The 26,617-nt window shown below is 32.6% G+C and overlaps 3 protein-coding genes and 1 long non-coding RNA gene across 4 annotated transcripts; 2 read left to right on the top strand and 2 right to left on the bottom strand.

Moving 5' to 3' along the window:
- Positions 1 to 145: 145 nt before the first annotated feature.
- Positions 146 to 4,532, top strand: LOC103498622 (protein NRT1/ PTR FAMILY 4.4). Its single transcript, XM_008461285.3, has 5 exons — positions 146 to 325; positions 548 to 765; positions 2,189 to 2,638; positions 3,264 to 3,379; positions 3,478 to 4,532. Exons 1-5 carry the CDS (start codon positions 229 to 231, stop codon positions 4,322 to 4,324), a joined length of 1,728 nt encoding a protein of 575 aa, XP_008459507.2. The 5' UTR covers positions 146 to 228; the 3' UTR covers positions 4,325 to 4,532.
- A 2,073-nt stretch (positions 4,533 to 6,605) lies between these two features.
- LOC103498624 (uncharacterized) lies at positions 6,606 to 8,957 on the bottom strand. The gene is made up of 2 exons (XR_539628.3): positions 8,454 to 8,957; positions 6,606 to 6,793 (listed from the first exon to the last, which is right to left on the bottom strand). It is a non-coding gene; the product is annotated as an uncharacterized LOC103498624 (long non-coding RNA).
- A 296-nt stretch (positions 8,958 to 9,253) lies between these two features.
- On the top strand, positions 9,254 to 19,587 carry LOC103498625 (single-stranded DNA-binding protein WHY2, mitochondrial). Its single transcript, XM_008461286.3, has 8 exons — positions 9,254 to 9,511; positions 10,915 to 11,036; positions 11,736 to 11,839; positions 11,929 to 12,021; positions 12,610 to 12,704; positions 12,990 to 13,063; positions 18,409 to 18,497; positions 19,228 to 19,587. The coding sequence occupies exons 1-8, from the start codon at positions 9,468 to 9,470 to the stop codon at positions 19,345 to 19,347; spliced, it is 741 nt and encodes a 246-aa protein (XP_008459508.1). The 5' UTR covers positions 9,254 to 9,467; the 3' UTR covers positions 19,348 to 19,587.
- Positions 19,588 to 23,052: 3,465 nt separating this feature from the next.
- Positions 23,053 to 25,586, bottom strand: LOC103498626 (RING-H2 finger protein ATL58). The gene is made up of 3 exons (XM_008461287.3): positions 24,791 to 25,586; positions 24,569 to 24,651; positions 23,053 to 23,858 (listed from the first exon to the last, which is right to left on the bottom strand). Exons 1-3 carry the CDS (start codon positions 25,028 to 25,030, stop codon positions 23,588 to 23,590), a joined length of 594 nt encoding a protein of 197 aa, XP_008459509.2. The 5' UTR covers positions 25,031 to 25,586; the 3' UTR covers positions 23,053 to 23,587.
- Positions 25,587 to 26,617: the final 1,031 nt, after the last annotated feature.

The following is a 26,617-nucleotide window of genomic DNA, read 5'->3' as shown; positions in this document are numbered from 1 at the left end:
TTGTTTGACTTATAGGCTTTCTAGTGTTTATTGACCACAAATAATTATTATGGCCCCATTTTGCACTAACACTTAATGCTACAAGTCAAGCTCTCCCTGCCTCTATAAATAATAATATACAAACCCAAATATTCTCAGACTCCGTTATTATTTTGTAGTGCATATGAAGATTCAAATTAAAGGAAAATAAAGAGAGAGCCAAAAAAAAAAAAAAAAAAAAATTCCCAAATGCAAAGAGATCATGAAGATATTTATGTGGATTGGAGAGGGCGAGCTTGTAATCCTAACAAACATGGTGGAATGGGAGCTGCTGCCTTTGTCCTTGGTTAGCTATATATATATATATATATAATCTGTTTTTTTTCTCTCGTTCGTTTGGTGGTCGTTTCGTTGTTTTGTCTAATAGTCGAAATCTTAGTCTAATTCTGTCAAAGTAAGCTTGTTCAGTGATGTTTGAAAAGAGATGTCAATGAAAACACAGGAAAATTCGTGTTTGTGTTTTTTAACAATATTGTTAATTTGTTTTTTTTTTTTTTTGGTTGATTAGGACTTCAAGCATTTGAGATGATGGCAATAGCAGCAGTTGGGAATAATCTGATAACATATGTTTTCAGTGAAATGCATTTTCCACTGTCTAAATCAGCAAACGTTGTTACCAACTTTGTTGGAACTGTCTTTTTTTTGTCTCTTCTTGGTGGCTTCTTGTCTGATTCTTATCTTGGTAGCTTTCGAACTATGCTCATCTTTGGCTTCATCGAACTCGCTGTATGTTTTACTAATTTCTTCTCTTCTCTCACCTTCCATCATCACTACTTTTTTTTTTCCTTCCCATTTTGTCCATTTTCAGTTACTTTTTCTCCTGTGCTTAATTAATTCCAACTCCATTAATGGATACACCATATCATGAAAAGAAAGATACTTTGATGTATATAGCTATTTGGGTTGCACTCGATCTAATTAACATAATGGTTTGTTGTTTATGACAAGTTTTAAACAAAAAGAATAAAGGTACAACTCAAAATACACTCAAGTATTGCTCTTTCCAAACACTAGCTATTGGGTTAGAGTTTTTATAATTAATGCTTGTGAACTTATTTATATTTGATAACACTTAGAAAATACTTTGACCCTTTGTTTAATCTCTTTTTCTTCTTCTTTTTTGACTTCAACAATAAACCCCGACAAAGGGATTCAAGCATGACTTTTTAGTCGTTATTATATATATATATATATATGTGTGTGTGTGTACGTAGATGTTTTTATACGAAAAGTTGATCGAACAGGTCTTTATTTTCTCTCTTTCTCTAAGCAATACTCAATGTGTATTCTAATCAAATACATCAAAAGAAACTCAAAAATATTTTTTAAAAAATCAAAGAAAAAAAAATTATCATGTAACAAACTATGATTGAATATTTCCAAATAGAGAACTTTTTTCTTAAAAAAAATATTAGAGGGAGAGAAAAAAAAATATGGTAGAAAGTATTTTTCTTTAAAAATTAAGAACATAGTATTTATTGTTGATGACCAAGTAATTATATATTATTAAAAAAAACCATAGGTTAATATAAGTAAAGCTTTATCATAATAGTTTTCTCCCTATGGCCTATACACACAAATTAGTGGGAGGAAAATCATACATCTTAATGACTTTTTAACATAGGTGTGTGTATTATTATATAAATGTACAATATGGTGAGTGGATTAGGTAGACTAAGAGAAAAAAATATTTGGGTTTATCCCCTTTCTCAATCTCACATAAATGTCTAATCATTACTTTGTAAGTGTCAAAATTTTCTATTAACAATTACTTTTAAAATTAAAGGTTAAGGACAAACGGATGAATAGGTGATCCTAAGTACTTTACTTTAATAAGATTAATAGGCGGTGAGTTTGAAAGAAAAATAATTGCGTTCATTCTGAGCTGCACTTCACTTTAGTGTCAACACGTGACAACTTTTTCCTTTCATAAAAGATATTTTTTTATATTTTTTTTCAATATTTTGGTACATCTTGGATTGCATCCATCTTTATGCAATTCATTTGAGTTCTTAGTTAGAAGTTACATTGTGACATACTTATTTTTCTATATTATTGAACATGTCGTATGAAGATAGGTGCAACTGGCTAGATTGCACCCATGTCTTATTACTCGGTAATTTGAAACGGTGGATGATTATTGGTGCAGGGATTTACGGTACTAACAATACAAGCTCATTACCCAGGACTAAGGCCATCACCATGTGAGATGGGAAGAAAATTAGATGAAGAAGATGAATGTATAGAAGCCAAAGGATATGAAGCATTAATGTTCTATTCAGCATTATATTTGGTAGCATTGGGAAGTGGATGTTTAAAGCCAAACATAATATCACATGGGGCAGACCAATTTAGAAAAGAAGACCCAAAGCAATTCAAAAAGCTATCTACTTTCTTCAATTGTGCTTATTTTGCATTTTGCACTGGTGAACTCATTGCATTGACTCTTCTTGTTTGGGTTCAAACACATTCTGGGATGGACCTTGGCTTTGGTGTTTCCACTGCTGCTATGCTTCTTGCTTTGATTTCATTGCTCTCTGGCACTTCTTTCTATAGGAATAATCCTCCACGTGGCAGTATCTTTACTCCAATTGCTCAAGTAAGTTTGGATACTCACGTTGAAAAATTTTGAACTACGAACCTCTCAATTCTCTACATCAGATACAAATGTAAGCTCTTCTTAACCTTTCTTATATCAAGTTAAATCCACTTTTTAAACAAACACAAATTTGTTCTTTCATAAAATTACACTTTTGGTTTATGAGGTTTAGGTAAAGATTACATTTTGGTTCTCGATCAATTTTCAAATGTAAAAGCTTCGTTGATAAAGTTTATATTTTGTTTTTAACAACATACTGACAAAAAGTTAGACGTAGCTCCTTTTTTTGTAGGATTTAAGGTAATTAAATCTTAAACAAAGGAAATTGTCAAAAAAGACAATGAGTGATAAGAATATTTGTAAGTTAAATTTTAAATAAGAAAATTGTTTTAAACGATAAAATTATCGAAAATATTTATAGATATAACAAAATTTTATACTATATTAGTGATAGACACTTGTAATTAGTGTCTATTAACATCTATCAATGATAGACTATAGTAGTCGTTTAATATCCCATCAACATCTATCAGTGATATTTTATCTTACTCGTAAATATTTTGCTTCTTTTTTCTTATATACCGACCCTTTTAATAATAATAATAATTTTTTTTTTGTTGGATAGGTTTTGGTTGCTGCATATAGGAAAAGGAATCTACAAACATGTGCTTCGAATTCAGAGATGGTACTCAATGGAACTCAGAATGGCATTGTCAAACTCATCCGCACCGATAAGTTCAGGTTTGTCATGTCCTGTCGGATCCCATCTCAATAATCAAACTATGTTTTTCTATTTCTTTACTTGTCGATTTCTTAACCATATTCATCATTATTTACAGATTCCTTGACAAGGCTTGCATCAGAAGTGAAGAAGAAAGGTTAGGATCAATTAGAGAAGAAAGTCCATGGAAGCTTTGCACGGTAAAACAAGTAGAACAAGTGAAAATAATACTCTCAGTAATTCCCATATTTGCTTGCACTATAATCTTCAACACCATTTTAGCACAACTCCAAACATTCTCAGTCCAACAAGGAGCTTCCATGAACACATGGCTAACAAATTCCTTCCAAATCCCCCCAGCTTCCCTCCAAGCCATCCCTTACATCATCCTCATCTTCCTCGTCCCACTATACGAGACCGTCTTTGTCCCTCTCGCCCGTCGACTCACCTCCATCGACTCCGGCATCTCCCCTCTCCAACGCGTTGGCACCGGCCTCTTCGTCGCCACCTTCTCCATGGTCTCCGCTGCACTGGTCGAGCAAAAACGTCGAAACTCTTCCTCCTCCCTCTCCATCCTCTGGATTGCACCGCAATTCGTGATATTCGGCGTGTCGGAGCTGTTTACGGCGGTCGGGTTGATTGAGTTTTTCTATAAGCAATCTGTGGAAGGGATGCAGTCATTTTTAACTGCCATGACTTATTGTTCATACTCCTTTGGGTTCTACTTGAGCTCTTTGTTGGTGTCACTTGTGAATAAGATCAGTGGTGGATGGCTTAGCCATAATGACCTAAATAAAGATAGGTTGGATCTGTTCTATTGGTTGTTGGCTGGTCTTAGCTTTGTGAATTTCTTCAACTATCTCTTTTGGGCCAATAGATTTTCTCAACAACAACCTTTGCCACTTCATCTTCTTCAAACCCAAACCTCCAAACAACCTTCAAACTCTAAGCTTGTGGTGCCTTAGCTTGAAAGTTGAAACATACAACTACTTTTTTGTTGTGCTTGCTGATCTCTATTTTTAGTGGCTACTACAAATATATTTTAGTTGAAAACTACTCTGCTTATGATCTTAGCTATTGAAAGCTCGTAATAATAATACAAAAATAATTTTATACAAACATATGTATACCTTCTTACTTATATAATTTTAACTTCTAACTTTTTATGTGGTAGTTGAGCATAGTTCACAGTTGACATACTATATAGTGTTCATGATGACGTTACAATTACGATAGTAGTGACAAAAGATAAGTGTAACACGTGTAGTAGTTGTAGCTAAGAGTACGTAAGTTTTTTGTTTGACCATTTCAATGATATATAATTTCTAAATTTGTGTGAGGAAAAGTTAATTAGGAAATAATGACAACAAATAATTAGCATATAATATAATTAAAAATGTAATAATTAAGTTAAGTATGTAATGATGAGAGGTGAGTGTGTGGTAGTGATGATCATGATTCATGTGTGGAAGAAGAAGGACCAACCCTAAGGAAAAGTAGTGGAAGAATATGGAATTGTGCTTTTCTTTTTTTGTTTTTTTGGTTGGTTTTCAAATATTCAACTATCAACATCTCCCTTTTTTTGCTCAACCACAATAGTAGGTTTTTGTTTTACTTTTCTTATATAACTTTTAAAAAGATAGTGATCCAATACCCGTAAAAGTAAATGTTATTATGGTTCATCTAAAAGCTCGCTTCATAATATTGTCTTGCTTTTCGTTTTTCTTTTTTTTACTCTTCTCAACTTGTTTGCCATTCCTGTTATTATCTATAATGAGTTATGCAATCGCATCTTGAACACAATAAATTTTGACAATTTTTTACAAATAATATAGAAACACAAGAACAACTCAGTATTGAATTTTTCTGTTTGTCTTTAGCTTCTTATTACAAATCATGGCTAAGACATACAAGTTTGACTAGCTTTTACATAAAATCGATGTCGCTCGTAATACTATAAATAATTATGACATTAAACATGTTTTCGATTCAATAACATAAGCTTGTCGTGCTATGTAACTTACCTAAATGAGAGTATCTAGCATGATGATATATATCTTCCAAACAAGGTGGTAAATTTCTATCAAAAGGATGAGTACTTATCGATTCAAACCTCTGAGTAATTTTGACATGCATATGGTGCCTTTTCCTTCTTCTTGAACTTGTGCTACTTTCATCGAATCTTTTTCGAAGTGTTTTGGAACATACCTCTTTTTCATAGAGCTTCTTTCTCCAAGTTTCAAGTGAATCTCTTCCATTTTTTTTCCTTCTACCTCTTAGATTTGAGACGGGTTGATACCAATATTTATTGGCATGATTAGTAAATTCGACAATGACAAGTCTCTTATTTTTGTTCTTATTTTTTCTTCCTTTTGTTGATGTTTTTTTCTTTAAATGATCAAAGAGCACAATTCAAGAATTTCATCACAAGTTTGTAGTATGCCTTTAGTAAGCAAATGCTTTAGAAAAAAAAAAAAAAAAAGAGATAAACGAAAACAAATAATTAATAAACAAATTAAGTATATCTTTTTTACCTTTAGAGCTTTGATTAAAGAAGGTTGACCATGTGCTCTAATATACCAAAAGATTAAGTGTCGATGATACTAAATTTTGCAAAGCCAGAGGTCTTCTAGTGTAGTCTTAGCAAAATATTTACACTACAAATAAACTTTATTGATCAATTATAGCTAACTAAGAGCTTAGTTAGATGAGTGTAAGAATCTTATATCAAACTAAGAATCTATGATGATCATTCATAGATTCCAAGACAATTCCTTCTAAAATTAACTTAATCAAGACTAATTCAATGGACTGACTTGATCATCAAACCTAATACAATTTTTTTTAAACGGGAAGAAACACAAGTAATTTTATGTATATATATATAGCATTATTGATCTTTTACAACCCACTTTACAAGCCATTTTAAGTTTCTAAAGGCCAAAAGAAAACAAATAAAAATTTTAGGAAATAAGATATATAGGAGAATGAAATTCAAACGTCTAAATGCCCAAAAAAGGGACATCTCAATGCTTCAAATTAAGAAGCTAAACAAATTGTCGAAGTGTTTGGTTTTCATCTCTCGTTTCCTACATTAAATGTGTTTCAATAAGACAATTTAATCAACAAAATTAAGCAATTGCACATTTCAAGTCAATATATAAATTCAATCAATACACCCAACTACCAATTCCATTTTTCTATTACCTTTCCTATATATATATATATATATAAACAATTTTAAAATTTACGATAATATCTCTATCAATTTCAAATCAATTAATATGATAATTTCAAAATTACAAGACCAATCCAACTATTCAAAAAATTACAACATTACAATTCTAATTGAAGAGACAAACTTAATTAAGGAAGCTTGAAACTCAGTGGTTTAAGATGGTCTTGACTTGAAATACAAACTTGGATTCCACAACCTAAACCAAAATACAACGTCAGATTAAAATGGATTCACCTAACAACATTTTATAATTAGGATCAAATGTGATATGCAAAAGATTACAACACTACAATTTTATCCACCCCATCTTTGCCACAAATATATAACCTATATCTAATGGTCATGAACAAAACATTTACACAAAAAAGATTTTGGATATTCTAGCTAGTCATATACAAAATTAACGAGAACAATTCTATCAAACATTTGGTCAAATATACACTTTATGAAAATTAAAAATTGTCATATTACATTAACAACCATCAAGCCATGCTTAATAATTGAAATTCAAGAAAACTCATCAATATAATAACGACCACAAACAAAACAACACAAAATTTATCAATAAAAGACATCAAATTAACTCAAACCAAACAAAACCTTCAGCAAAAACTAATCTATAACTACCGTAGCTGCAGGATAGTCATAACAATTCATTTATACAAAGTTTGTACATACTAATATAATCTAATCTAATACTTTAGTCTAATCATCTTAACGAAATGTTTGGGACAATCTGAAAACACATTAACCTAGTTCAAAATTATATTCAAAGTCCTTAATGGTATGAAGAGCTTAATACCTAAATTTTATAAAAAGTAGCTTTCATATTTGCTGAAACGAGTATGACGGAATCAAAAACAGTTCAAACCTACAATCAATAAGTTCCTAAGTGTCGGAGACAATTCAAAAACATGTTAATCTAGTTTGGAATTATTCAAGCGAGTTACATACTTAATACGCTTACTCAAATAGTCTCAAATCCTTGCATTGTGGCTTTAAACCAATTTACAACATTTAGCAAGGGTTCGAAAAAATATAATTAAGACTTACAACCTAAATCTTAAAAAAAAAAAAATCAATTCAAATGTACATTTAATTTCTAAGTTATATGATATACCTCCTAGAAACCAAAAAATACTCTAACCTCAAAACTTCTTTCTTAAATCTACTCCTTCCACGTAACATTGCTCTCACAATATAAGCACTAAACCTTTCCCTAAACTTCCAAGATGGGGTTCCATCGGCAATGAGAGGAGTAGTCCATCTACCTCTTATAAGAGGTGTGAGTCCCCTTGGTTTTTCCAATGTGGGACTCAACAACATCTCAACAAAGCAAACAATGAAAAAGTAATATAGTTTTCTTCCACTTTTGCATACATTAGAACCATCATCCCTCAAGTATTTAACAATGGCAATATCATGGAGTACCCAAGGAAGACAAGGACAACGATAAATGAATTGTTATAAATAAAAAAAATAAATAAATGTGTAAGTTCTTGAATCTTGAATATTGATATTAAGCCTAGATAGTCTACAAGTTAGAATCCTTGAATCTTGAATCTATCCTAAAACATAAACCAAAATTTGAAATGAGCACTTGAGACCTGAATCCAACCACCAAATGATCAAATAATTCCCAATAACTTCGAGGAGATTTACCTAAAGTGCGTTAGTTCAAAAATCACAACAAACCCTCCAAATTTACACCTTACTAGCCCAAACACAATAATTTTAAGAGTTAAAACTCACGTTACAGTCCTAAAAACGATCCAAAAGCGCTTAAAAACCTTCCAAAACGTTTTGCCTAAATTTTTCAGTCAATCCACACAGGGTGATCAAGGCTTAAAACTTACCAATTTTCACCAAAATGGATCCCCAACACCTGCTGAACATCACCTCAATTTCTTCCAAAAACTTCAATTCGTCCTTTAAATGTCAAGAGCGAAAAGGATTAACCAAATTCTTACCCAAACAGAAACCCGACGAAAACCCACAAGGACAACGCAAACAAAAAGACACAGAAGACCTGCTACCGTGTTACCGAGACCGGCAGCCAGCCGAATCTGCCCCAAAACTTGTAACTGTCATACTGACGAGGCTGGTTAACGGTCAGATCTAAAGAAACGTGAATGAATGAATGGCGACAAAGAGACTCATTCAGGAAGGAAGATAGATGGGGTAGAGATGAAGAAGGGAAGGGAGAGTGGGAGAAGGAGAAGGAGAAGGAAAAGGGTAGAGATGAAGAAGGGAATGAAAAGTGAAAGAGAAATGAAGAGAAAGACAAAACCAGGGTTTGTAATGGATAATTGGGTAAGGAGGGAACCAAAATTTAAAAGAGAGAGAGAGAGAGAGAGAGAGAGAGAGACAAAGCTTGAGATTGAAAATTTGGGAGGGAAATTAAAAATGGGAGAGTGGAGAGGAGGGAACAAACACCAAAACAGTAATTAATCTTTATACTCCTATTTAAAACTTTATTTTTCCATCGAATACATATAAAACCTTCATTTTATTTCTTGAATCGATTAAGATTGTCATTTTAATCAAAGAAATCGATTAAAATGTAAGGTTTAAAAAGTTGATTCGTGTACGATATAATTTAAGATGTTACATTGGGTTAAAGCAACCGCTACTCTTAGTATGAATTACTCTTTGTTTTGTTGTGTTTGGTTGATTTTTTTGTTGTTTTATAGATAATATTTATGGAAGAAGAAAAAGATATATCATAACTCATTAGTAATTGAAATTCCGTTCATTGTCAAGCAGTACGCACCCTTTTCAAGACGGGGTTTCCGTCATTTCTTCGCTCACACTCTCTTTAAATTTGACCGAACCCTTCCGTTTTCACCTCTCATTCCATAAGCAGAAGCATGAGCACAAGCAGGATGATGAAGCTTACGCGCTTGTTTTCACGGTACCAACTTCTCACCTGAAACCCTACTTCTTTACTACCACTTTTGCTTTGAAGAGCTTTCTTTGCTTTCTCCTTTCAAATTTCTGCTTAGTTACTCATTTAATCAAAACCCCAACTGGAACTTCGAGCTCTGTCATTCAACCTTCATTTGTTACCTCCCATTTCCCTCTCATGCCATTGCTATTCATTATCGTCCATTCTTTTCTCTTCCTTGCTTTCTCTCCACAATGTTACCCACCTTTCTTCTACCATTTTGTTTGTTTGCTTGTCTGTCTGTCTGTCTGTCTGGGTTTTCATTCTATTGGAATTTTAGAGTTGACTTCTTGGGATATTTCTTATGATTTTTCAACTCAAGTAGACGGGTTTTGTTCTTATTTTGTGTATTTTGATTGTCTTGTTCTTGGTTAAAGTAGCTATTGGGGTTCTCAGCAGCTTTACACTGGGTTTACTTTGAAAAATGTAACTATGGAATGGTGGGATCTTCCATTAATTCCAAGCTTTTTAGGATTTATCAAATGTAACTTCATTATGTGCTTTTCTGAAAATAGAACTGGTGGTTGCTGAGGCAACTAAGTGTCTACTATTGACATTTGGTTGCATTTCTTATCTATACGCATTTATTAATACATGAAAAGAAATACTGTTCTAAAGTTGTAGGGAAAACCAGTCATTAAAGAACATGTTTTCTATATTTAACTCGGTCGATTAGTTTGGAAGTGTTTTGATACTTCTTCCTGATTATCTAATTTGTTTGATATATTTGATTCACTTGTCACTTGTGAATTTCCTTTTGAAAAGTCTACTTCTGCTTCAAGACCCAGACTGGAGACGTCAAAAGTTTCCTTATTATGTTCACCCAAAGATTTGAACACAAGACCTCTGGCTAGGTGTTACTCTAGTTGTCAATTATTAATTGCTATCTCTATTTTTTTTATCTCCTATCAAATTTCGTGATCGATACAATCTTTAATTTTCCCCAGTATTTAACTTTCCCCAATACGGCAGTATTTCTTTTCCCTTCGTAATAGGATGGCTGTAAAGAGAATGATCAAGTAGGTTGTTAACATCACTTGGAAGGAACGAGGATTCTTAACTAGCATGGAATGAACTTATAGATTTGGTTGGATCTAAATTATAGTGCTCTCTCTCTTCTAACCTTGTTCACTTCCAAAAAAAATTGACTTTTTTTACTGTTTTCTGTATAATCTATTCTCTATAATTTTTAATTTGTGATTTACTTTTTGTTCATTCCTTGTTGTGAATTTGTTGATTAATAGTACTATGTAACCACAGATTTAGTACCTACTTTTCTTTTAGTTCCCCCCCCCCCCCCCCCCCCTTCCTTTCATAGGCGCTGAGCTTAAGATTCAATTAATAATTTTCATAATACTACATGAAAGCAGGAACCAGCTATTTGAACAAATTGTATGTAAGAAAGATGGTTATGTTGGACATCCTTTGGGATCACACCCTTTCTCAACTCGTGCTGGGATTCCAAATATTACACAGAATTTTACTCATACAGGTATAGTTTTTGGCAATTATGGTTTAATGCATTTTGAAGTTTCATCTGCTAGCAATATACCGTGTGTGCGTCTTCATTTTTCTACTTTGGCATAAGTGTGAGCTTATGGTGTAGTGAAGATTAAACAATTTGAATAAAAGATTAAATTTTTTTTCAAACATCATTCAGTCCTTACAATTCTTTCTAGCTCTCTCAACTCGTTTCCATTTCTTATCAATATTTTCTATATCTTTGAGTCTTACTCTTTCAAGATGCGGAGACCCCTGGCCATTTAAACCCATGGCCTCAACACTGCTCTTAAGGACTCAACATCCTTCTTTTGACTATTTATACCCAAGGCCTCGATGACTTAGCAATGTATTAGCCATTGACCCTTTATACCCAAGGTTCATTTCTTGTCTCAAAACTCATCACACTGACCCTTGATCATTTATACGGTTATACCCAGGGCTTTGATGCTCCTCTTTATCCAATATTGGCATATTGATCACTGACCATTAATACCTTAGGCCTTAACGCCCAATGTGGCATACTAGCCCTTGACGATTTATACTAGAGGCCTTGATCTTCACTCACTTTAATTACAATGTCATTCCTTCACCATTTATACTTGAGGCCCTTATATTCCCTTAATTTCCAAGTTCAAAGACATCATTTCTGTTTGTTGTGTGTAATGGTTAATTGTTTTTGCTCTTTCAGTGACAAAGAATGCAGGTGGTCGAGCTTTTGTTTCCTATCATGTGTATAAGGGCAAAGCTGCAGTCTCCATTGAACCTTGTATGCCAACTTTCACTAAAGTAGAGGTATATAATGATATATATCTATACATATATTTATTTATTTATAATAAGTAAAATCAATTTTGTTCTCATTCTTTGAATGTGTATCATAGTCTGGGAATCTTATAATAGATCGACGTGGTTCAATAATGCTGACATTCGCTCCTGCCATGGGCGAGCGCAAGTATGATTGGACAAGGAAACAGGTTACTTTTCATTCTCCATTCTCTGTATTTGTAGCCCAGATGTTTACAAGAAGTTTCCGTTGATTGTAATGTTTATAACTTCCATAACCACCAAAGGTTGGTCAAGTGGTAAAAAGGGGTCTTGGGTTGTTTAATAAAGAACTTAGAGAGCATGAGTTCAATTTATGGGAGCCACTTACTTAAGATTTAATATCCTATCAATTTCTTTGGCACCCAAATGTTGTAGGGTAAAACTAGTTGTCCCATGAGATTAGTCGAGATGCGGGTAAGTTGGCCCATTGATATATATAAAGAAAAAAAGCTGTAACTTCATGATTACCGGCATGTAGGAAAACAAATACATCCTCTATTGTAATATTATTAACTTTCATGATACACACTAACTAGGGATGGAAGTATGTCAAAAGGAGGATTCTGTTTTCTAGGTTTGAATTGCATCTGGAATATTCTATCAACCTTCTACTATTCTCCAAAAGATTGCCCTAACTTGGTTGACCTATTTCACTTGAGCACATGTAGCTAATACTGTATCTTTCCTGATTGATTCAATTACCATCTTTCCTGATTGATTCAATTACCTTCTTGCAGTTGTTTGCGTTGTCCGCAACAGAGGTTGGTTCTTTAATCAGTATGGGTCCCAAGGATTCATGCGAATTCTTCCATGACCCTGGAATGCTTTCAAGGTTGGTTCCGTAGTACCAAGATTGCATTCAAGCATTGTTGTATTTCCCTGAAGCATTTGAAACTTTTGCAGCATGGTCTAATCAAATATCATTCCTACTTCGTATACAATAAATATCCATTTCATATGAAAATAAATTAGTCATAAAATAAACACATAAATAAATAAAAATAAAAAATAAAAGCAGGCTGCTAACTGCTACAATTATGATCAGGTATGAACAAAAACGAACTAAATATCTTATATTCGGTCATTTTGGTTCACTTTTTTGAGTAATTTCTTGCAGTACTGCTGGTCAAGTAAGGAAGAACTTAGCTATTAAGGCTCATACAGATGGCAACGGCTATATGATCTCTTTGAGTAAGAATAGAAACATATTATAAAAATAGTGTATTGTTACTTTTATTGCTCTTTTACAATGCTATTTGCAAATATTTTCATTGGATTGAGGTGCTTTTTAAAAAAAAAATCAATCGTCTATTCAAGCTTCTTGGTAAGAATGTGCTCACAAAGGGAATATTTCGCTGCTGAAGCCAGTTCATTTTAAAATCAGATAGGGCTGCATGGCTTTTTCTACTCGATAGAATTAGAATGCTTTGCCTTCCTTACTGCGAACTCTTTGTGTGCATAGGCACCTTTTCCTAATTGTTCCTAGCTACTTCCTCTATTACATATGGAATGTGAAAGAACACCAACTGTGGGTGATTTTATTCAATGGAATAACAAGAACGATTACAAGGAATTGGCAGAACACCAAATCCTGAATAAGAACAAAGCACTTCAGGAGAATGGAAAGGAAAACCATGCCCTTCTCTATGCCTTTCCTATCTTTCAAGGAATAGACAAACGCCTCACACAATTTCCATATCCTCGTTCAATGACTCCCTCTCTAATTAAACCTTCCCCTATTCCTAACTAACTGTAGGTCCCAGGCTTTGTAGCAATTCTACCCATTACATGTGCATTCATTGGTACTGGTCATTCCCTTATTGCTCCAATTTTTTCAAGATCAACTTCCACCCTTTCCCCCGAAATGACATGCCTCAAATATTCCACTCTTGCCCGAGCAAAGTGGCATGTAGTCACGTTTGCATAAAATTCATGTTCTCCCAAAACCTCCAGCACCAGCTCCAAATTTTTCAAGCAATCCTTCAGGTTCTTACTCAAATTTTCTCACGTAAGGCTTAAAGATTGTATTCACCAAGGATTGAAAAGTAGAGGGAGCATTGCTTTACTGAAAACTCATAATGCCCTTCATGAGTTCTAAAAGTTGTTTTCTCCACGTCGCCTGGATGCATTCGTATTTGACGATAACCTGCCTTCAAGTCAATCTTCAGAAACATACTTGCTCTATTCTCTTCAATAATTGGTATTGGAAACTTATCTGGAATTGTCACATTATTCAGTGCATTATAATCTACACAAAACCTCTAGCTACCATCTTTCTTCTTCACCGATAGAACAAGGCTAGAATACGGACTAGTACTTGGCCGCATAACTCTGGATGTTAACATCTCATCCACTAATTTCTGCATCCCTTCTTTCTGTTGGTAAGCATATCTATATGGGCATACATTAACTAGGTCAGTCCTTCAAATGAATATGATGTTCAATGCTCCTTGGTGGAAGTTCCTTTGGCCAATCAAAAACATCTTCAAATTTAGATAACAGCGCGGATATTGATTGAGCTATGAGGGTACTTCATCAACTCCATACAGTTCTAACCACCGCATTCCCCCTTCCCTAGCTTTACATTCAATCAGGAATCCTTTATTTGATGGTGACCAAGACTTTATTCCTTCAAGCTTACCCTAGCTTAACTTGCTAGGATCACCATTCAATACTACACTCTGACCTTCTTGATTAAATGTCATGGTCAAATTCTGCCAATCAACCTATGTTACAGCCAGCGAGTGTAACCATCGCATTCCCAAGATTACATCCACTCCCCCAACTCCAAGGGTAAGAAACTAGTGTTTTACACTCTCCAATCACTAGCTCAACGCCCTCACAAACTGTCTTCCCTTTTACTGCTAAACTAGAGCCAAACATTTCTCCATAATTAGAGGTTTCTTCTGTGAGCAATTTCAACAACGATACCAATTTTTCTGGAATAAAATTATGTATCGCCCCACAATCAATTAATATGATCACCGACTCCTCTTGGATCTTTCCTTTCAGTCTCATAGTCCTTGGGTTCGTCATGCCAACCACAAAATTAATTGATATCTTTGCCTTCGATTTCAAATCAGCTTCAACCTCCAGGATTTTTAATTCCTTTTCCTCCCCTTGATCATTCTCTTCAATTACTTCAACTTCCTCATCATTCTCCCATACCACTAGGATTCTTAACTCCCTCTGTTCTTTAATTTTGCAATGATGACATGCAAAATATCTTTCACCGCAATTCAAACATAGCCCCTTATCCATTTGAGCTTGAAATTCAGCATCAGACATCCTTCTTGTCAGACCTTCACGTTGATTTCCCACCATTGTCGCTCTTTTCAACGTAATCGTTTGCATTGGAAAATTCTCTCTCGTTTTATTATCTTTTATCATTTGTCGGCATATTAGGTTTAATAAAATTCAAATTACTTTGGGCCTTACCTTCACAATCTTCGAAGCCTGCTTCCTTCTGCATAACCTTTCGATTTTCCACACGTTGGGCTAGCTTCATCATTTGCGCAAGCCCAATTGGCTCCCAACACTCTACCTCTATCTTAATCCATGGGCTAAGCCCATTCATGAACATCTCCTCCAAAACTTCCTTTGGCAAAGGTGCTAACAGCTTATCAAGCAGATTCTGATACTCCTTCACAGTAGCCTCTGGCTTGATTGCTAAAAATTGTTTGCATATCGTACCTTTTCTCATTGATTTGAAGCGAATTAACAATATCTGCTTCAATTCTGGCCTATCTTTGGAAGGCTCACGTTCTTGCAATTGTAACCAATCCAACGTTGCTCCATCCAAACTGATAACAGCTACAGTCATCTTCTCCAAACTCATCAGTTTATGAATCTGAAAATATCAATCCGCTCTACATAAGGATCTATGCCGCTAAAAACCGACATCTCAAATTTCTTGAACTTACCTCAATCGTTAGAGCCTTCATCTCCTTCTGGTTCAGTTTCGTGCGCCGTGTTTTTCCTCCTTCAACATTACTTTCTATCAATTTTCCCTTACTCGACGATTCTTCCATACTTCCAGTGGTAGTAGAACGGCATTTCATTACTCCTTCCACATACATCATACATCATCAACAACAGTTGATGTTTCTCTGCCTGAACTTCTATCCTTTTGGTGCTCTTTGCCAACTATAAGGGATTCTCCTCAATTGTTGGCAACTTATGCAATTCTACTTGCATTCTTGAAATCTCTTGATCAAATACTTCCAACTTCTCCTCAAAACGCCTCTGTGCCATCTTCCTACTTTTTCCCAAGTTAATATTGCTCTAATACCAATATGATAGAACACCAACTGTGGATGATACTTATTCAATGGAATAACAAGAATGATTACAAGGAATTGGCAGAATACCAAATCTTGAACAAGAACAAAGACACTTAACAAAATGGAAAACGTACACTTCTCTCTATCTTTCCCATCTTTCAAGGAATAGAAAAGTGCCTCACACAATTTCCATATCCTCACTCAATGACCCCCTCACTATTTAAACCTTACCCTATTCTTAACTAACTGCGGGTCCCAGCCTTGGCAGCAATAATACCCATTACACGTGCACTCCCCTTACTCCCTCTCCTATACTGCCATATAATAGGTGGCCTAACAGAATGAAAGTTTGAATTTGATCATCCATGTTTCCCAGTTGGGATGTTGTAGAAAGCAAATCGTGACTTTGAAGATTAGATATGTGAGCTTATTTTTTATTACCAGTTATTAAAAGCAATTAACAACCCGAGACTTACGTGAAAACCCGAGAATCGGGAGAAAAACCACGATACTTTAGTTTTTATTATTTTTCTTATGAACCGAATACAATGGGTACAAAGGGAGAGAATAAATAGAGTATAATAGGAGTAAGAAAGGAAAAGATCTAGGAAATATTTAGGAAATAAAATCTTACATATTATTCTTTCCAAAAATACTCTAAGGCAAAGCCTTACTAATTCTAACACTAGTACTTAACACGTGCGATGCCCATGATACTTCTAACATTTTTCAATATCATGATCTGTCACATTCATCTTTGAATTATATTTGTTTCCTTTTAGATTCTCTTTGAAAATTTATATATGCAAAGATAACTGAAGAAGTAAAAAAAAATGCTAAAATAAGAGAAGGGTATAAGACTTCAAGTACCTTTAATAAACATGGAAAAAAAATTAACCTAAAAGGAAAAAGGGGAAAGGTGAGAATGTTAAGATTTTTGTATTTGAAAGATAAGACTTCAAGTAATTTAATGAGTTCTATAAAACACAATATTTTAAAAAAGAGAGATGGTAATCAACACAAAATTTCTTAAATTATGACAAATAGTTTCTTTCAAGATAGGTTACTTGATTCTAAAATATATCATAAAATAAAGTATTTCACATTATTTATTATTATTGGAGCAAGAAGAAGATTAGTATATCTACTAAAAGAAAACGAAAAACATAAAAACATATTTGTAGTTACCAAGTAATTAAGTCTAATCATAGTGTGCTTGTCTTTTTTTAGTACAAAAAAAGAACCAAGTCAATAATGAAAATATAATAACAAAGTAAACATCCATATTGATGGTCTACAAAGACACAAAAATAATCTTCTAACTTCTTTTTTTTAAGAATATTCTTCTAACCTGCAAAATCATTCCACAAACATTTGCTGGCATGAGTAGAAGAGATACATAATTACTAAAAACTATTGAAGTGCAACGAAAATCTTTAATAATTTTTTGTCTTTGTCTGTCAATCATACAAAAAATAATTTGCCAGAGGAAAAAGTGTAGATGAAGGAACAAAAAAAGTCCTTACCTATCATTCTTTAAATTAAAAAATGAATTTTGAGAGAAATTGGGTTGTGTGCAAAAGAAACCAAGAGAAGGCAAGTTTTAGAAGATGTAGTGAAGAAGACTCCTTTTATTGTAACAAGAATGACATTGCAAAAACTACTAAAATTCCAAAAGTTTTGAAACCAATGTAATTATAAATTAAAGGTAAAGTCATAAATTTTAGAGTGGTTTTCTTTTTAGAAATAAATGGATAAAGACATTTCATATTATACATTCTTCACATTTAATTACCTTTAATGATAATTAATAATTAGAAATCATTTTTATTAATAGTACTCAAATAAAAGGTTAATGATAAAAGAAAGAAAAACTAAAAAAACAATTACAGCAACGTGGATAGTGGTGTGAGATAGCCTGTGAGAGTTGATTCAAGTGATTTAATTATCAATATTACATTTGATTTAAAAATGACAAAATTACCCATCAAATATATAATGAAAATGGTTATAAAGGAAGGGTAAAATAGGGAGAAAAAGTTTCTCCATATAGAGACTTTTATATTATAGTATAGATTTATAATTATCTGTTTGCTGTCTGGGTGGCGGTTCAACTTTATTCTTCCATATTCTAGTCTCACGCTTGGTTTCCATTTTCTTTTTAATCTATTTCTCTCGATCAACTTATCTGCTGCCATTATTCTTGTGAAGAACTTACCAGGAGATGAATTTATCTCCTTTCCTTTTCTGCAGATGTTGTTAATAAACCACAAAACACCAACGATTTCTTGAGCCTTCCCTTCACAACAGGCGAATTTTCTGTGCTGAAGACTGCTTGCAGTGTATGAATTGAATCTCTAATTTATCTTTTAGGCCATTAGAATATATTTTATCCTTTTCCTGTGTTCGCTGATTATTTAATATGAGATGTATTTAAGTGAAGTGTCATCGTTCTTGAGCTAGTTGAGCTGCATTGTCGTCTAGTAGATGATCTTGTCATATAGCAAAAAACAACCAAGAAAAATGAAACAAATTGAACATAAATAGGAAGCCTAGGCAATAGAAGGAGTTACAAAACTTAGATGCTTTGGGATGGCATAGCCTTAAAGTATTAAATATCAAATGAGTTGTGCCAACTATAATAGAGTATAGTGTGGTGTTCTTGTAGGATTAGTTGGAGTGCTTGTAACTTGTAAGTTTATTTGATCGTCACGGTTAATAGTTGCCAAGTAGGAATTTGGGTTTAGTATTTCTATTCAGTGCTTGGGGTGCAACGTGCAAGTTTGAGTAAAATGAGAAAAGTGAAATGGTGGGACTACCATAATTATGAGAAAAACGTGAAGTAAAATGTTGTACCTAAGGTTTAGATGATTTACTCTAAAAGAAGAAAACCGTGCTCCAACCCACCCCTACTCCTTGTGTTATCTTCAATGTGTTCATTGGATTGCTGGTAGATTTGAATGGTACATGTCACTTATATGTTAGGTATTTGCTTTCTTCCGTTCCCATCCATCATCTTGGGTGTACTCATTCGATAAACTTATATGTTTTATTCTTCGGATGTTCTCTTAGTTTGCTCTGCCTAGCCTTCTTGGTTGGGACCGGGTGTTCAATCCTAATATTGGCATGGGTAACGGTTTTCAATCAAAAAGAATTGATCGTGAAGCATTGAGTTTAGAGTGGGAAAGATGAATGTCCGTAGAAATGTCACTTCCAGGAAGCTGAAGCTGCTAAAGTTCAAATTTGGGCTAATCTTGTCACCTCTTCAACTTCTGTAGTGCGATGGATGTATCCTTCGAATTTTGCTTTACAGAAACTCTAGTTGGTGGCAGTGTACTAAATAATTTTTTGTATCTGAAAGGCAATGGATTATTTGGATGGGACTTCATTTCTGAAAAAACAAGTAACAATGTACACAAGCACTTTTGTTAACTGTTGTTGAGTTAGAGATATGCTTCTAGCCTATTATTTGCATGATATCACTAATCTCTTCACATTGACCTGTATGTTATTAGGTATCAATTTGTGATTATGTTTGGTGTAGAGCCTTTTTTTTTTAGCTCAGCAAGGGGTTAGGAGATTCAAATTTTTAACCTTTTTAAGTCTGATATATGTCTTATGAACAACTTAGACGGTAAATTATTCATCAAAACTCATTGCCAAGTGCTCAACTCTATTGGGATTTTAAAAAATCTCTCAAAAGGTCTTTGGAATTATTGAAGGCAAACAATACAAGTGGCTCTTCTTTACAAATTGATTTGAATAATTCAAGAGGAATTTGGTTGAAGTGTCATTATGTGTGATCATTCATCCTTGGCCCCAAGTGGATGGTTCCAAATGTAAAATTCATCTCACAAGAACCATTGGCAATGAAGAAATGATATCAAAATCTCCATGAATCTATAATCCCTTATAGCAACTATAGCATGAGCTTCATTGAGATAATTTTTCTAAATTCTTTCGACTTATAATTAGTAATGTTTTCCTATACAATGTATAAGTTCAATTGCATTATGAATATAGCAAAACACTTGCTACATTTTATTATCAATATAAACAATATATATATATATATATATATGTTCGTATGATCAATCAAGTTGTTTTTCTAAAGAACAATATAAAAATTATTGTTAATAATAAAATTGTTAAAAATATTTACAAAATATACCGAAATTTTAAATTCTATCTATATCTATAATCGATAGAATCTAAAATATTGCTTGATACATTTTGTTATATTTAAGAATTTCTCAACAATATGTATATATTATACTATAACATAGAATTTACAGCAATTGTAGATAATCAAAAGTGATTTTAACATATATATATATATATAGATAGATACACTAAAAATTACTTATGTTACGTATGCTTTATGGAGGAACACTTTGAGTAACTTTTTTTCCCTTTAAATGATGATGGAGTGAAGGAACTCTTTTGAAGGTCACCTTTAAACATACTTCCAATGGTCCATTACACTTAGTGTAGGGATGTGTTTAAAACTCATCCAAACATGCTTTTAATTTTCAAAAAAGAAAGAGAAAATTTTAAAATAGATTGAGTCAACCAGGAAGACTTCAAACTATACCTAAACTTAATGTTTTTAGCCTACAAAAACGACTCTATTCATAATGTACTTTGCATATGTTATGTTCAAATGTTCATCTTCTTTTTCTTTTTGATAATTTGCAATGATCCCAACCATCATCAACAAATTAAGAAATAGAGTATGTAAGGAAAACAACAAACAAAGGGACAAAAATACTCATTGTGATGTTCCCATTCGACGTTAATTGGTATATCGATATTAATAATTGTATCGCTAATGTTTGAAAATATTCATGTTAGATTTATACATTTTTCTTTTAATTAAATTCTCTTATTTTCACAGGTGAATCTACTTTTAATCATGATTACATTTGTTGAAAATTTTAAGACTCAATTTTTAAGATCTCTTCAAATCTTAGATTAGACGGATGATTTTAAATGAGTTTGTCATTAAAAGTTCAAATCGGAATGTATTATAAAAGTCTAATGGTTTTAATCAATAAAATTATAGGTTTGATACTATGTTTATTATACAAACAAAATAGAATGTGAAGTAACATTCAAACAGATGAGAATTAAAAGTCTTTTTCATTATTATTTCTCTATAATGAAACTTATGAAATATTTTCAAAATGTAAAATGCAAATAGAAAAGTCAAGCAATAATATTTTAATGTGTATTTCCAAATTTGCATATAGTACTATATATATGTATATATAAATACATAAATTGAGAAATTAGATTTACATGGTGCAATGCAAAAAAAAGAGTTATTTTAGTTTTTTTTTTTTTTTTTGAAGTTAACTTTGATACATACAATATAATGATAGTCTGTCTTTATGCTGATCTAAACCTTGAAGTCAAATTGGATAATTGTAGAACAAAGAATTGGATAATTTTATGGATATTCTCCTTTTTTTTTTTCTTTTTTCTTTTTTTTTTTTATAAATCGAGTTTGGTTTTTATTTAGTTTAAATTTTAAAATATAACACTTTTAATCTTTAATTTGTTAAGTTTAGTTTCAATATAATTACTCAATTTCAAATGAAATGATTTTACCTTTAAGATTTGAGTTTTTATCGATTCAAATTCACATTTTTAGTCTCTATGTTTTTACGTTAATTTTTATTAATTAATTTAAATAAAAAATTTGCTCTAAATGACAAAAAAGAAAAAGAAAAACTTCTATATAATTTCACTTCTTTTTTACAAACTTGTTTTCTTTTTTTTTCTTTTTTTTTAGTCGAGTGAAATTATTGGTTTGTCATTATATGACCGAAACATCAAATATTGAAATGATCTCGGTTTAAACTCTGAGAGATTGTTTGAAGGTAAAAATGCTTGACATTTTGTTTAGTTTATAAGCATGGTTAAAAATAACACAAAAAATATATGATAATGAGTGATCATCTAATTAAAATAGAGTTGTATAGACGAAGATATGATCAAAATAAAATTACATAGCGAGTGCTATTGTGATCATAATCATATACCTCTTGAAGTGTAATTTTTTTGTAATATTTTTCGTCAATACAACTTCATTTTAGCTAAACGGTCATATGTTTTTTTTATGTTCTTTCCGACCCATATAAACTTATGACAAACTTTTAAAATCTTTGACTTTTTATACTACAAAAATCAATCTTTTTAGTTTGACTTTTATAAGGACATTTAAATTCAATATTCTTTTACATTTTCTATGTAAATAAGCATATAAAACATGAAAAAAACGTAGGACAGTGTTGAAAAAAACGAAGTTGTATCAAAAGAGCTATGACTGAAATTATGATATTTAATATTTTGATTATACGAGGGAAATGATAATTTCGCTCTTCAAAACGTCAAATAACAATTATAATTTTCTAGAACTAGAACAATTATAATGAAGTAAGTTACATTATTTTTGTTAACACGATTAATTAATTTTAAAATTTTGATGAGGTTAAAGTGCCAATGAACGCAAATTTCAAAGATAATATGTAACATTTTGAGAATATGTTAACTTTATAGAACAAGAAAATTACACGATATTCCCAAAAGACACAATCTCTTCTCCATTGGTAGGGTGTCATAAGACAGATCATCTCAAAAACATTTTGAAGCTTAACACCCGAATAGAAACTAAATCTAAAACCTAGAAACCAAAATGATATTTATATTCTTTTCCTTTTTGAGTGTTTTTAAAAAGACATTAGCTACAAATACAAGTAAACTTTTGCATCCAATGACCACATATATCTCCAACAACAATAATAATAAGTACAACAAACTTCTAGTCTCGAACAATCTGTACTGACAAAGACAACTCCAAACAACACCAAGACAAATAAGTCAAATAGAACCTTATCACAAATTTAGATATGTTATTATATACTATGAATTCAAAGATTACATGTCTGCCTTTTGTAGGGTCAATTATGACAGGATGGCCACAACAACAAAGTCTTTGTCAAATAACTTTTAACAAAAAGGAAAAATGAAAAAGGAATGTGGTGAAGCCATTTTTCTAACAAGAAGTGCTTCCTTATCTATTTGGAGATGGAACAACAACCTACTTTGAAATTTCATGATCCACATCACATCAGTCTTCAAACGTTACAGCACTTGGGTGAACACAATTACACAACAAACTACATATTTTCTGTTCTAAAAACCGGGCGGCTGATGTCGGTAATTCGCGATCGAACAGTCAAACGTGGGCTTGGAGTTACAAGCCATTGTAAACCCATCAGCCTCCCAAACAAACAAGCCATTACGTCCTGATTTGTGCCTTGGAATCGTCTTCTCTCGATGAATTATCCAATGTTGCATCCCTTTTTTAATTGCTGCAGCAATGAATGATTCTTCCCCCTTGAAAGCTCCAATTATGACTTTTTTTTTACACTGGAGGTGTTGTATGTTGACAAGCTTGATTACTATGTGGAGGAGGTGGTTCTTCGCATTGTGGTTCGTTCGAAGATTCATGTCCCATGTCGATCTGAATATGTGGTGGTTGAGACGACGGTGAGAGGACGGAGAGACGGCAGAGTGGGCAAGTATTGTGGTTGGCTAGCCAATGATCGATGCAGTCCATGTGAAATACATGCCCACATGTTGGTATTTTCTGAAGTTTATCTTCGGTTTTGTATTCTCCTAAACAAACTGAACATCTGAAACCAACAAAAACAAACACATGAGGATTGATGGCTCTTTCATGATGAGGCAGAAAAGAGAGACCTAACAAAACATTGGCTGCATGCCTTTGATGATCATCACCCAACTCTTCTTTTTTCTAAATTCATACATCGCTTTTCATAATTTTTTAATCTTCGTATTCTCCAATGAAGTATATCAATATTTTTAATCGAGCCAACCAACACAAATATTCTATTTTTCTTAATCCAAATCAAATGAATTCATAATTAAACCAGTTGATTTAAAGTTCCATCCATCATTCAAACCCATCGCAACCCACTCGAACCATTGTTAAAAAAGTAAAAATGAAAATGAAAAAAGACTGTTGGTGAAGAGTAGATAAAAAAATAAAAGGCAACAATTTTAAAGGTGAAAGGAGAGTTCTATAGAGTAAATTTTTAAAAACTATAAACCAAAAACCAAATGATTACCAAACGGACACAAATATTAGCTCTAAAAAGAAACTAGCAGCAACATCTAAAGACCCTGAAAATAGAAACCCATAGGTGGAGTGCAAGATCTCCTAACTTGATGCTCATTCAAGATCTCTTCAACTCATTCCAAGTTCACGTACAATACTTAACAAAAGAATAAGGCTAACCAAATAACAAGAACACATATTCAAAATAAAATCATCCTTTTACCAAAATACAGTAAACAAATACATAAGAAAGAAAACACTCACAGTGTATCAGTGACAAAGAATGTCTCATTGTATACAATGATAGGAAGCATCTCTCTGAACTCCTTCTTCAACCCAACTTCAGACTGCTCAACCACAAGAACCAAGGGAACATACAAAATCATTAAATAAATAAAAACAAGACAAAACACACACACACAAGATCATTCTATAGACTTTAAAAACCATAGAGAAAGCAAACACAAAGAAAAGAAAAGCTCATACTGTAGAGATGTTATTGTTAGTAGCAGCAGCTGAAGTTCGCATTCGAATCGAAGTCCAATCGGCCCTTCGTCGACGAAGATAAAGGAGATAGAAAAGGAAAAGAAGAATGAACGTGAAAAGAATTGGAATACAGAATACAACAAACTGATAAAGCTTCAATTCAGGTGCAGGCTTTGAAACAGAACCTGGCCCTGAAGCAACTGAATAGCTTTTAGATCGATCCAAATGATCATAAGTCATTTTCACAAAAACCCCCACTAATGTACTAGATCTTACAAAACCCGAAGAAATTTGAAGTTTTGGTAAAAACCCAGAAGCCAAAACAAAAAATTTCACCTAAATTAACACAAGTCAGCAACACCCAGATTCAGAAAAACAAAAGGGAAACAGCATACAATGTGCTTAAAACCCCCCAACAGTAAGAGCAGTATACTGCAGGAAATAAAATGGAGGCATTAACAGTGCAAATCTAAACGCATCCAACGATTTCAACAAAATGGGGTTACAGATTAGATGAAATCAATCAAACCCAACACAAATAAGAAGAAAAATCAGTAGAAGAAGTAGCAATGAGAGTGAGAAAATTAGAGAAACAAGAAACTAAAATGCGGCGAAAGGGCACTTTTTGGTTTTGAAGAGCCAAATAAAGAAGGAAAGGAAGTTAGGTGGGAAAAGAAATTGGAATGAAGAAGAAGAAGAAGGAATCGAGTCTTTAAGTATACGATTTTCCTCGTCTCTTCATAAAATATTATAATGAAACCAAAGCAATTGAAGATAAACATCATTTCTTTCTCCTTTGAATACAAAATCAACAAAATAAAAATATGAGATATTGTTCAATATCTTTCTCAAATGAAGTTCAATGGAAGATTTTTCCTTCATTGTTTAAGCTAAATGACAGCGAAATCGAAATTGAAACATCTAAACTTACTTTGTTCTTTATTATATTTCGTAATGCTAATTGAACATCCATTGAATTTCCATTTTGAGTTTAAATAAATTATCATATGGCTTAATATCAAAATCCATACACGCGGTTTCATAAACCCCATCTCATATTATACAAAACTTTGATGAAAATCAAACCATAGAAGTTTCGAGATAGACGTGAAAGTTTTAAGTCAAAAGTTCAATCTAAGCTATATTATATGTATAATGACAATCTTTTAGGCCAAATTAAACCTTCTCTTCTTTCTATCCTTGAATTCAACTATGTGCATGGGGTTAAAGATTAGAATTGACAAGCAATGATAAATAGAAAACGTAAAGCTAAAGAGGCTTCCCGATAACAAATTTAAGATATTTCAACATGTGGGATGGAAGATTCAATCATCAACTTTTAGAATGATAATTGGTGCATAATTAGTTAACTTTGCTTAAATGGACATCACAAGCTTAATTCATCCACTTTTTTCTTCTCTTTTAAACCAACTTCTAAAAAGTGTTTAGTAGATTAATCCCTATTTAGTTTTTTTTTTTTACAACGTGACAATAAATTTTAGAAGTCTTTACCCTAAACATTTAATTTGTTGTCTATAATAGATATGTAAATTTTTAAAATGTTATAAAGTTTAGATTTAAATACTACATTGGTTCATGAACTTTTAAAACATTTCATTTCTATCCTTATATTTTCAACTTTTTGCTATGTTAACGTAGAACGAATTGATCATTTTTTAAAACTACAATAAAAATTGAAGTCATAAAATACAATTATCAAAGTGAAAATAAAATAAAAATGTATCAACTAAAATGAACGGAAAGTGAAAGCATAAGAACTAAAATACTAAATAAACAGATGATTTGTGAAGCACAACGTATCTTTAA

This window comes from Cucumis melo, chromosome 9, assembly GCF_025177605.1.
Source record: "Cucumis melo cultivar AY chromosome 9, USDA_Cmelo_AY_1.0, whole genome shotgun sequence".
In the NCBI taxonomy this organism is placed as follows: Eukaryota; Viridiplantae; Streptophyta; class Magnoliopsida; order Cucurbitales; family Cucurbitaceae; genus Cucumis; species Cucumis melo.
The sequence above is the reverse complement of the archived record's forward strand: the minus strand, read 5'-3'. Positions and strand labels throughout refer to the sequence as shown.